A 13,071-nucleotide genomic window follows, 5' to 3' on the forward strand; every position below is an offset into this window, starting at 1 on the left:
GTACGAAAGTGTCTTATCAGCAACTTTCTTGACATCACAGCCATGAACATATACCTTAATACATTGTGGCACAGTACATTGCAGCAATAATGTACTCTGCCATATCATATTTATTCATTAAAAGATCATGCATGTTGATAAATCAATGCATTATTTTTATGAATATTGCAGTATAAATAACAAGTCGTGAGCAGATTAAGAAAAATTGGCCAATAATTGTTTGGGAGGTAGGAGACAGAGAGTAGGGATAAAGGGACTGTTCTCCAATTGGTAGAATGTGACAAGAGTGGTGTTCCCCAGGGATCTGTACTGGGGCCTCAGCTTTTCACTATGTATATTAATGACTTGGATGAAGGAATACATAGTTGTATACCAAGTTTACAGACGACACTAAGTTAAGAGGCACAATAAGTTGTGTAGATGACAACAGGAAGTTACAGAGATATAGACACACTAAGTGAGTGGGAAAACTATAGCAGATAAGAGTATAATATGGGGAAAGTGTGAAGTCATCCAGTTTGGATCTTAGAAAGACAAAAAATGGCATTTTTCTTAATGGGATGACTGGGAGCTGTGGAGGTGCAAAGGGATTTAGGTGTCCACATATACAAATCACTAAAAGCTAATGTATAGGTACAAAACGTAATCAAAAAGGCTAATGGAATGTTGGCCTTGATTCAAAGCGGATTGTTAACCAAAGATGTGGGTGAGATGCTTCAGTTGTACTTGGTCAGACCCCATCTGGAGTACTGTGTTCAGTTTAGACATCAAACCTCAGGAGAGATACATTGGCCTTGGAGCGGTACAGCAGAGATTAATCAGAATACCACCAGGGTTTAAAGGGTTAAATAATGATGACAGGTTCCATACACCTAGCTTCTATTGCCTTGACTTTAGACAGTCGCGACGTGATCGAATTGAGGTGTTTAAAATGATAAAGGGATTGAACAGGATAGATACAAAAGGCATCAAGGGGTATGGGGAGAGAATGGGAATATGGTATTGAGATAGAGGATCAGCCGTGATCATATTGAATGGCGGAGCAGGCTCGAAGGGCTGAATAGCCTACTCCTGCTCCTATTTTTCTATGTTTCTACAGAGAGAAACTAGTGTGAGAATCCAGAATGAGAAGGTATAATCTTAAAATTAGAGTTAGACCATGGAGAAGTGAATTCAGGAAGCACTTTTTCATGGAAATGGTAGTGTAAATTTGAAACTTTCATCCCCAAAATGCTGTGGTTGCTGGGTCAATTGAAATTTTCAGAACAGAGATCGATAGATTTTTCTTGGGTAAGAGTATCAAGGGATATGGAGCAAAACTAGATGAATGAAGTTGAGGTACAGATCAACAATGATCAAACAGGTTCGAGGGGCTGAATGGCCTACTCCTGTTTCTATGTTCCGGAGTCAGGTTGAGACTGCAAAACAAAAAACTCAAGTTATTTTTATGTTATTGGCTTATCAAGGTACAGCAGAAGTAAATGATATTTTGCACCATCCCAATTGTTATTTTGCAATCTAATACTATTCATTTTAAGATTCTATACTTTCTTCTCAGCTGTCAGTTGCATTTCTTACTTTACATTACATACTTGCTCATGTGATTCAAAGACTGGCAGAATTATAAGAAAGTTTACAGAATATTGCAGGAAAAAATAAAGTGTTAAAATTTAGAGCTGGTCTCCTGAAAGAAAGGGAGGGGGAAGGCAGCTTCTTTTTATATTTCCTAGGCTCAGGCACAGAAACATGACTCAGTGATTGAACATCACATTACCACACCAGAACCTCAGAAATGGCAAGATGACAGACAGCTCCAATTTAGAGCCATAACTTTGAGCAATCCTTTGAAATTCCATTCAGTCTTATACACAGCTATTACCTCATCAACACCACATTTTAAACACACACACAATCTCTCTGCAATCCCTCTGCCCACACTCCTCCTACGTGGACCCCCTCATCAATGCCACCATTATACAGTCCACTGAATATTTTGGAGTGGTGGGGGTTGTAGAGATCCATGATTTGTTCTCAAACACAATAATGAGCACTACATACCAGCCTCTGGCCACAATAAAATTCACTTTATTTTTAGAATCAAGAGTCGACATATTATCTCAATTGCTAACAGAATGGCAATACAGGAACAGTATAGTAATAATTAATTTGATTTTTTCTAAAATAAAGTATATGTCCTTTGCTCCCATAGAAATTATGCTATTACTGTAGCTGAACTGTGGCACTGATGTGGCAAAATTGATGTAAAACCAAAAGGCACAAAATAAAGATGCAGTAATAGCTAAATGGGATATTACCTCCATTTTTCAGCCACGCATGCTTTAAAACTGTATTCTGGCTTAAGATACAGAGCAGGAACAATGACATTGGTTTGTTGGAATTAAACTTATGATTTTATAGCAATCAAAACAATCACAAAGTTACAAGTATCAACAGCAGAGAAACAGGTTATTTGGCCTAACATTTCTGCTCCACACGAGCCTCCTCCCACCCCGCTTCATCTAACCCCATCAATAGATCATTCTATTCATTCTTGTGCTTATTCCCCTTAACTACTTCCGGTGGTAACGGCTTCCACATTCTAATCACTCTCTGGGTAAATAAGTTTCTCTTGAATTCCCGATTGGATTTATTAGTGCCTAACTTGTATTTATGGCCCCGAGTTCTGGTCTCGTCCACAAATAGAAACATCTCTACGTCTACCCTATCAAACCCTTTCATAATCTTGAAGACCTCCAACAGGTCACTTCTCAGTATTCTCTTTTCTAGAGAAAGAGCCCCAGCCTGTTCGATCTTTCCCAATAGGTATAACCTCTCAGCTCAGGTATCATTTTAGTAAATCTTTTTTGCACTTTTTCCAGTGCCTCGGTATCCTTAATATGGAGACCAGAACTGTTCAGGGTACTCCAAGTGTGGTCTAACCATGGTTATGTACAAGTTTAACATAACATCTCTGCATTTAATTTCTTTCCCCTCTAGAAATGAACCCCAGTGCATGGTTTGCTTTTTTTTTAATGGCTTTCCTAACCTGCATCTCTACTTTGTGATCTGTGTACCTGTACCCACAGATCCCTTTGTTCCTCTACTTCATTTTGACACTTATTTTCCAAAGGAGTAGTGACCTCCTTATTCTTCCTACCAAAATGTATTAACTCACAATTATCTATATTGAATTTGCCAATTACACACCCATTCTGCAAGTTTATTAACATATTCTTGTATTTTATTACAGTCCTCCTCTGTATTAACTACACCCCCTAAAATCAGTGCCATGTAACTAATCAGAACACTGCCTAATTTATAAAATTGGCCAAATCTCAAACACTTACCAGGCAATGTCCCTTTCGTTAAAAACAGTTACACAGGAGACCTACTAGCAGCAGTCTGCCCCATGTGGCTCCATCTCAATGTTAACATAAGTGATTGGAACATTCACTCCTACACAATATTACCTCTCGCCAGTAATACACCAACACCCTTTACAGCGCATTCACCACCAAATCATAAACATGGCACACAAATAAACGATTGTCCTTCTCTATCTGGGATGGCAATCTGGAAATAAATGACCATTCCCTCAGATTCCTTGTAACACATTTAGTGACATGCCATAATTAAACTTGCCGACTGGTTGGGACGATGTGGCGATGATTCAAGCTTCGGAGGTCGCTGCTGCGCCAAACACAACCTGTTGCCTGCCCTCAAAATCTGAGGCACATTTAATAGAATCGCCCCGAGGACTCAAACCAGCAACTGTCAAGTCTCCTCTTAGTTTAGATTACACTGGCAATCAGTATTAGCAACTCGCAATTCTTCAGGACTATATTCCTTCACCTTGGTTACAATACCCGGGTAGATGTACCTCGCAGAGTTTTTTTTTACAGTAGTCACCCTTAAGTTTCAGGGCAGTGAAACCTCGAGATCAAAGATCAAAGTTTCCAATGAAGAATCCTGACGGATTGCCTCAATTACACTCTGTCCCACGTCCGTCACCGGAGACTATTTAGGGCCTCCCCGCCCTCCACTCACCCCAACCCCACCTTGAGTCACAGCACCTCGCTGTACCACCTGTACGTGTAAATGTCGCCTTTACTTACCCCTTTCCCCATTTTTCCTTTTGGTTGTGATCAGATTATAAATAAAAGTTTAAAAACGATTAAATAAGATGAAATGACGTGAAAGTCGTTTTCCCCCACACGTGGCCCCAAAAACTCCCTTCGCTACCGGAACCGGATGAAATGTGGCAAAAGTGCGGGTGCCAGCCCTTAAATAAACTTTCCCTGCCCGGCCCCGCCCCCTGGGCTGACACCAACCAATAGAAATGCCCCGCCCTCCTGCCAATCAGAAGAGCCGTCGGCAAACGACGACGCGCCGCCAGATTGTCCAATCAGAGCGCGGCTTCGGCCGGGAGCCCCGCCTGATGGGCCGCGGTTGATTGACAGGCGAACGCGGCGCCAGACGCCGCCATCCCGAGCCCCGCCTAATGAGCCGCGAGCGGCGGGTGATTGACAGGGGAAGGCGTGCCCGATCAACACTGACACTCAGCTCACCAATCCGAGAACTTTTCATATCTAAAATGGATAGAGATTAAAGCATTGGGAAACAAACACCACATACATTATTCATTGAGACACCAAAACTTTCTTTAGGAAAAATATAACTTGCGTGTGCATCAAGAGAAAAAAAACCCTCTCAACTTTACTTATTCCAGAGTCTTTGAATCTTGGTGCGAGGGTGGGGAACTGCAATGTTTTTTTCTTGGCGGTGCAGAGACCAATTCATTCGGGGTCGAACGCGGAAAAAAAGGTTTAAAATAGCGCATAACGTATTTTTCTTCAAACTACAACACTTGTACGATAGCAAAACACTTATATTTGTGTCTAGGTGCGAGAGATAACGGAGGCCCAAGTGTCTTCAAGGGAGTTTACAGTAAACTAAAACTCGAGGACTTCAATCATGAACAGAAAACTGGCCGCGAATTTATAATAGTGTCTTGTAACTCATTCTGCTTTAGTATTGAGCAATATTCTATGTATATTCCTTTTCACGAGATTAGAAAACAATCTTAAAAGTATTGTGTATATTTGCGTTTTAAAAATCAGAAGACAAAATTCTTCAATCCATTTCCTTTGCAATTTCTAACAAATGTTTAGAGGCCAAACTTCCGTGCTAGTGGTAATCGCCGTCTCGAACAGGCGTTGGAAATCGGAGCGAGCCTGACAAACATCGTCAGTGAGACTAATTAAACTTTTTAAAGGAACGATTGTCTTTGTTCGCCCTCTGCTGGAAACAGCCCTTTCTGTACACAGCCTATGCAAATCATCTAATAGCAATTGTGTTATAGATCAGAGTCCTCAAAGGTGAACACTTAATTACACAGGGAGTTACATTTAAACAATCATTCCACTTTGGCAGGTACACAATAAATAGAAGCAAAGTACTGCGGATATTGGAAAGCTGAAATAAAAACAGAAAATGCTGGAAACACTCAGCAGGTCAGGCAGCATCTGTGGGGAAAGAAACGGAGTTAACGTTTTGGGTCGATGACCTGGATTCATACAGAGCCAGTGGGAGCAAGCTGTAGAAAATCAGTGATGCAGGTGGACCAGTATTTAAATAAATAAAAAATAACCCATTTGCAATGATTTAGAGAGAATGCCAGTCTTGGCTCAGTGGTAGTACTCCTGCCTCAGAGTCAGAAGGTTGGAGGTTAAAGCCCGACTCCACAGTTCAGTGCAGTGCTGAGGGAAAGCTGCACTGTCTGAGGTATTGTCTTTTGACGTTAAACTAAGGTCCTGTCTGTCCCCTCAGGAGGACGTAAAATATTCCATGGCACTAATTGGAGAAGAACAGGGGAGTTCTCCGGTGTCCTGGCTAACATTTATCCCTCAACTAACACCACTAAAAAGCAGATTAATTGGTCACTTATTTCATTGCTGTTTGTAGGGACTTGCAATTGCAAATTGGCTGCCGTGCCTCCCTACATTACAACAGTGACTATGACTAAGCTTCAAAAAGTACACTATTGACTGTAAAGTGCCTTGGGACATCCTAAAGTTGTGAAAGGCGCCACAGTATATAAATACACATTCTTTCTTGCAATAATTTTTAACATTGCTTTGGTCTATCACTACTATTGGCTCTCCTGTAACAAGTTTACATACATTGTGTGGAGCTGTCAGGGATATTTTTCATTTGATAGCTTAATCAGACAGTATATCACTTCTTCCCCTCCCCTACATATTTTCTCGCAGAACCCACGGTCTTGTGCTGGGCTACAGATCCTTGTCTTCTGTACCTCACTTACATAACCATTCTTTTTATGTGCTCCTAGACACAGTGACAGCAGGCTATTTGACTGTTGCCAGCATTATGGCAAAGCCCAATCCTGTGCTCAGGAGCTCACCCACCATCTGCAAATGCACACTTTCCAACATGGGTCATGTGATCGCAATCAGGAGCAGGAAGCTTGGATGATTTTTTCCCCCTTTTCCCTAACCCAGAGATGCTGAGAAAAATTGTCGCATCACTAACACCATCCTGGTTAAGATCAGCACATTTTGCACCAGGAATGGAAGCTGCTGCCTTCCTGCTCTGTATGGCTCACTACCACACAATACATTTATCTGCAAAGCATTGGAGAAGTTACAGCACCAGTTTTGGTCTAATCATGCAATAAACAAACAATCAGAAGTTGAATACGAGTTGCTGCCTGCATGATACTCTCACCAACAAGAATACAGAAAATAGTTTTTAAAAAAGTAGGAAAAAAGGTTATCTTTCCATATGTTATACCCAATAACACACTTTGGAGCGTGCTTCAACCCTCAGTATACTATAGCGATGTAACATTCTAAACTCTGGTTAAGCTGGACATTTTATATTGGTGATTCGTTCAGTCTTTGTGAAAAAGAAAAAACATGGAACTGATTAACAACAGGACAGAAAACATAGTCACCAGATCCAGAATGTTGTTTATTTATTCAAACAGATGTTTCTCTGCTGGAATCTTCAGTGGGGATAATGGTGTGGGACTGGAACTGAAGAAATCTATGCTGCTGAGAATAATGCTATCCCTGACAGCTGTCACAAATCTTGTGTTTGTTTTAATGTTTTCACATGTTAAATAAAACTAGGGAAATGTATGAAATTGCTAAACATTTCTAAAGCCAGCAGCTAAAGCTGCCTGATTGTTCCCACTTCTGATTGCTATCCAGTGACATCTGGTGGGAAGTGTGGACATCAGTTCAAGTCCTGAAGACAGGATCAAGCTTGGTTGTCATGTCACCCATGGTTAAATAGCCTGATAACACTCACTATCTAGGTCTCTCGAGGGAGATGCCCTTTTACAAAAATAATTAAAACTAAGGAGTCACTGGATTGCCCCAGTGTCATCAAACGGGGAAAAAAACCTGACAAAAGTGCCCCCTTTTTAGAGCAGCACAAGAAATAGAAAACTTACAAAGGAAACTTACACTATCTACCATGCCCTCCAGTCCCTGCAGTGCCCACTGACTGTGTGCTCCTTCTCCAGGGCCTAGAGGAAGATGTTGGAACCATACTACGGCAAAAACCAATGCTTAGAGAAGGGGAGAAACTTTAAAAATTCCAAATTAGAATAAAGTTAAGGTCCTCTACATAAAGTATGATGTTAAGGCACTGCCAGTTCTGGTTTGCACAGCATCTTCACAAATATGCATATGCTCTGAATCTGGTATGTGCACATTCCTGAGCCAATAGAACCTGTATTATGAATGTTCACTAGCAGGAGAGTGAGAGGGGATGAAGTGCCAGCCAGAATATTCATGGTGGCTTGAAATCTGCTGACTTAACAGTTCTGACATTAAACTAACCAGTTGGATAGAGTTGTTTGACATTGAATTCTGTGCTCTGAGCTAGTCCCAAATAGTGGGTGTGTTCAGCAAGACATTAAGCTCCACACTGGAGTGGAGCTAATTTACAGAACAAACGGGAAACTGTTCAACCTCCGTCACCTCCAGTCCAGATCCAAGGTCGTCCCATCCTCTGTCGTCGAATTACAGTATGCAGACGATGCTTGCGTCTGCGCTCACTCAGAGGTCGAACTCCAAACCATCGTCAACACCTTCACCGAAGCGTACGTGAGCATGGGCCTTACACTAAACATCCGTAAGACAAAGGTCCTCTACCAACCTGCCCCCGCCACACAGTGCTGCCCCCCAATTATCAAAATCTACGACAAGGCCTTGGGCAACGTGGACCACTTTCCATACCTCGGGAGCCTACTGTCAACAAGGGCAGACGTTGACGACGAAGTCCAACACCACCTTCAGTGTGCCAGTGCAGCCTTCGGTCGCCTGAGGAAGAGAGTGTTTGAAGACCAGGACCTCAAACCCGGCACTAAGCGCATGGTCTACAGGGCAGCAGTGATACCCGCCCTGCTGTATGCCTCAGAGACATGGACCATGTACAGCAGGCACCTCAAAGCACTGGAGAGGTACCACCAACGCTGCCTCCGCAAGATCCTGCAAATCCATTGGCAGGATAGGTGCACCAATGTCAGTGTTCTTGTTCAGGCCAACATCCCCAGCATCAAAGCTTTGACCATGCTCGATCAGCTCTGATGGACGGGTCACATTGTCCGCATGCCCGATACGAGACTCCCAAAACAAGCGCTCTACTCGGAGCTCCGGCACGGCAAGAGAGCCCCAGGTGGGCAGAGGAAATGCTTCAAGGACACCCTCAAAGCCTCCTTGAAAAAGTGTAACATCCCCACCGACACCTGGGAATCCCTGGCCCAAGACCGCACAAAGTAGAGGAGAAGCATCCAGGAAAGTGCCGAACACCTCGAGTCTCTTCACCGGTAGCAAGCGGAAGCGAAGCGTAGGCAGCGCAAGGAGTGCACGTCAACCCAAGCACCCCACCCACCCGCCCCTTCAACCACCGTCTGCCCCACCTGTGACAGAGACTGTAGGTTCCGCATTGGACTAATCAGTCACCTGCAAACTCATTTTTAATGTGGAAGCTAGTCATCCTCGGTTCCGAGAGACTGCCTAAGAAGAAGAAGAAACAAGGTAAAAGGACTTACTGTACAATAAGTAGACCCACAACCTAATGCACACTGTTGACTCCTATGGGAATTTTATTTTTAATACTGTTTGAAATTCATTTTTGTTAGGAAGGCATTCAAAACAGTTCTTGTTTGTGACATTTCAACATTGGGGTGTTTGTAAAGTGAAACACATGCTTCTTTGAATGAAATATGCATCCAGTAAACAATATTTAATTGATATATGAAATATCTCAATTTTTAGAGGAGGGTGCACCAGACATCATAGCTTCTCTCGTCTGAGGTTGTTAATTGAGATTTTCAGGTAAAGTAGCAACTACAAAATTTCCAGATTGGGGTGGGGAGGGATGGGGGATCTCTTGTATCAATGTTGGATTGCTGAAGTGGTTGTTTTAACCTATGTGACTGTTTTCTGGTTCAGATACTGTAACTCCTTCCCTCCACCCTTTTACAGATATAATATTTTGGTGCAGAATAGATCATGGGCATCAATTTTTAAGCTGAAAACTGGTCAGTGGCGCAGGAGCAGATTTTATTGCTGTCATCCAGCAGCCAGCCATCACAACTACAATAGTAAGAGATAAAAAGCTAAGGTGATTGAGTTTTTCCCCCCCATATTTCTCTCCTTGTGAAGTTAGTTTGAGTGACCTATGTTTGGATACACTTCAGTTAGTGCGGGCAGCCATGACTACTGTTAATGTGCAAGTGTCAGCAGGCTACTCAGCTGGTGTGTCCAAATCTGTCGTCACCTGACATTTGTATTTTGCAGTGGAGTAGAATGGGGGAAGGGATTGTGCAGTAAAAGTAACATTGAGGCTAACAGTGCTCACCGTTAATAAAGTGGAAGTCAGACAACAACTTCTAGCGACCATACATGTGCAGTTAAACACGGAAATCAGGAAGTTGCTGTCCGAGTTGCTTTGCTCCTTCAGACGCTGCGCAACATCGATAACTCACCAAGAGACTCACCATTGAAATACATGGAACGGCATGATGTATGTATGCATGCATATATATATTTTACATTTTTAACAGCGTGATAAGTCTTAATTACTGTTAGACAATCTCTCTGGCCCTGAAAATTTACTTTTACAAGTGTGGATTCTCATTCCTTCAGATTTTAATTATTGTTGGAGATTTAAAAAATTATTTTTTTTTTACTTTTTTCTTTTCTCATATCTCTTTTAAACCCATCTTTCGTTCCCTCTATCTTGCTCTCTGTACCTGATTGGACATTGAATTCGATATTTTAACTGACACTTCGGGGGTCAGCAGGTGCGTTTGGTGGCGGGTCGGCTGGGAAATTTTTTTTGACAGTGGGTAGGGAACCCGACACCAAGCAATGGGAGAGGCAATTTAGATTAAGAGCTTGTTAACAGGCATTTAAAAACAATTTTAAGCTCACCTTTAGATTTTAAGACTTCGCCCATGGCTTCCCCGCTGCTCGGGGATCACGTCAGGTAAGGAGGTCGGGAGTTGTGTCAGCATGTGATGATTTCTTAACTTGACAGCTGCAAATGGTATATAAAAGCTCCCATTTCATAGCGGTTCACTTTCCAAGGTTAGAAGCTGTTGCTTACTGCATTTTGAAAACAAATTGAGCTTTATACAGGTTGCAAATGTTTGGAGCAAACTCTCTATCCAGTGTCACCTCATTGGAACAACCTCTCTCGCCATTGACAGATTGCTTCTGTCATCTCAACCTCACCTGCCATCTATTCCATCAGCATCAGTGCTCTAAAAACTATCTCACCTTGGTCCTCAGAATCCCACCACGATCAGCCCCAACAGCAGCACCAACAACACCAACCTTCTCAGCAATCACCTGATGCTGCACAGGGCAGAGGGCATCAGCACCTGACCACATTGCTGGCCGGGAGGCCAGGGATGGCCTCACCATAGCCAGATTTACTTCACTTGACGCTGTACACCCTGGCTGCCACATGATGCGCCAGGTTGGCACCACACCACACCAACACCATAAAGCATCCCTACAATGCCCAAGCCATTCCTTTCACACTCATCACCATTGCTGGGGGTACCGTTATGTCTCACCATTCACTGCAACTCACTAAGCCACTTCCAAAGGTGCACACAAATCTGTCCAAGAACACAGTGGGGTCGATTTTCAGTGTGCCGTGAGGCGGGCTTTTAGGTGTGCAGGGGGCTAAAATCCCGAATTCGGGGGTCCCGACACCATCCCGCCCAAAACCCGCCTCCATGTAAGTTTCAAAGGAGGCGGGTACCCGCCCCGCACTGGGACCCACCGACCCGAGGCAGGAAGGGATTAGTGCCAATTAACTGCCTGTTAACAGATAGTTAACAGGCAGTTTTTAGCCTAATCCCTATTTTGAAGGTTGTCATGTGGGATTCCCGACGGCTCCAAACCACGCCAAGTTAGAGGAGTCGGGCCGTCGGGTTGAAGGACTTGGAGGGGTTGAGATGTCGGTGTTCAGGTGAGTGATGGGTGCATGAGTGCAAAGGTAAGTGTGTTTGGTGTGTCTAAAGTGTGTAAAGAAGTTTAAATTACCTGTACTTACCTTTTAAGCCTTCCTTCCTCTAGGTTTCGGGAGTCCATCATTCAGCCGGCACAGAAAGCAGAATGGCCGCGAGCTGTCAAAAGTGACAGCCTGCAGCTTTCAGTGCCGGCGAGATTTCTAACTGAGTCTGCGTAGAAGAACTCAGGTTAGAAGTAAGACTGTCAGTGTTTGACAGCTTCAAACAGCTGTGAAACACTGATATTTCATCTGTCAACACGTCTTGACAGATGAAATTTCAGTCTGTGACGTCACCTGTTGCCGGGTGGCCCTTAATTGGCCTGCTGAGCCCGCCCAGCAGGCTCAACAAGGTCAATCAAGTGAAAATCGCATGGATTGGCCGCATCTCAATGGAGGCGGGACTACAACCTGAAAGTTGTAGTCCCGCCTCCTTCCCGACTTCTGAATGAAAATCCAGCCCAGTGTGTTTAAAATAAAGATTTCAATGTTTGACAGCATGCTAACAGAAACATCACGTGACCATTGGCTAAAACACCCAAGTGTCTACCCTTGTGTGTTGTTACTTGGTATGATTGCACTAGGATGAGGGCGAGTGTGAGGGGCGGCTTGTGAGATGGGGAAGTGATAATGTAGATAGAGGGATGGGTGGAGGTGCAAGGTAAGTTGGTGAGTAAGGATGTGCAGGAGTAGGGTAGGGAAGGCAGTGTGATGGGGATGCGATGAGTGGCACAGGAGGATGAGGTTGAGTGTGGCTTTGCTGTAACATTTTGTGATATATTGAGATCATTGAAAGGTTTGTGCCACTGCAGCCAGGTACACCCGATGACATCCCTGCTTGTGTCCTCCTGTGCCATGTGCAACCAGGCTGCGTTGATCTCCTGAGGAGGTCTCTTCTGCCCATTGGAAGGGAAGAGGACCTCCCTGCTTGCTGTGACTCCCTCCATAAGCATATGGATGGAGTCATGGGTGAGCCTGGGTGCAGCCGTGCACCTTTGTGCAGTGATTGTCAGTGCTTGCAGCACCTCAATGCTGTAGAACACTGACAGCACAACTGTCAAAATAAATTTGTGCATGGTCTCTTTAAGGAAACCGGCTGATGACACATCATCAAATGACATCATCTGACCTGTTTCCTTCAATTGGCCGGCAAATGTGCTGAGCGGGCGTAATAAGCCCAATCAGCGTAAAATCTTTTCACAGAGCGGGCTTGAGCCAGCAGCGTGGTCGCACTCCGCCACCGACCCCGACCACACTAGACCCACCTCGGTAGGCAAAATCGCGGCCTACATTCGTTTGATGCTGAGAACAAGATCCAGCCCTTTGGATCGTGACCAGCCTGATCTGTATGTCTCAGTACCACATCAACATTTAAATTTACTATCAGGATAACCAATTAATGGGTTGTATTAGCTGCTAGGCACACCATTTCTCACAGTGTTTTATTTCCCTTTGCCTGTTAAAATGTTTCTCCTTTGTGTCATGAAAAGTTTTTTTAATTCTAGTTTT

The 13,071-nt window shown here is 43.6% G+C and overlaps 1 protein-coding gene across 1 annotated transcript in view; it reads right to left on the reverse strand.

Moving 5' to 3' along the window:
* Positions 1 to 4,267, reverse strand: part of LOC147107593 (sodium/potassium-transporting ATPase subunit alpha) — a 68,001-nt gene extending 63,734 nt beyond the window's left edge. The window contains exon 1 of the mRNA XM_086006754.1: positions 4,116 to 4,267. Within this exon, the coding sequence (XP_085862880.1) occupies positions 4,116 to 4,127 (12 nt within the window). The 5' untranslated portion in view covers positions 4,128 to 4,267. The remainder of the gene's footprint in view (positions 1 to 4,115) is intronic.
* Between the last annotated feature and the right edge of the window lie 8,804 nt (positions 4,268 to 13,071).

The sequence above is a fragment of the Somniosus microcephalus genome, chromosome 14 (genome assembly GCF_052327205.1).
Source record: "Somniosus microcephalus isolate GS21.2 chromosome 14, FLI_Smic_1.0, whole genome shotgun sequence".
Lineage (NCBI taxonomy): Eukaryota > Metazoa > Chordata > Chondrichthyes > Squaliformes > Somniosidae > Somniosus > Somniosus microcephalus.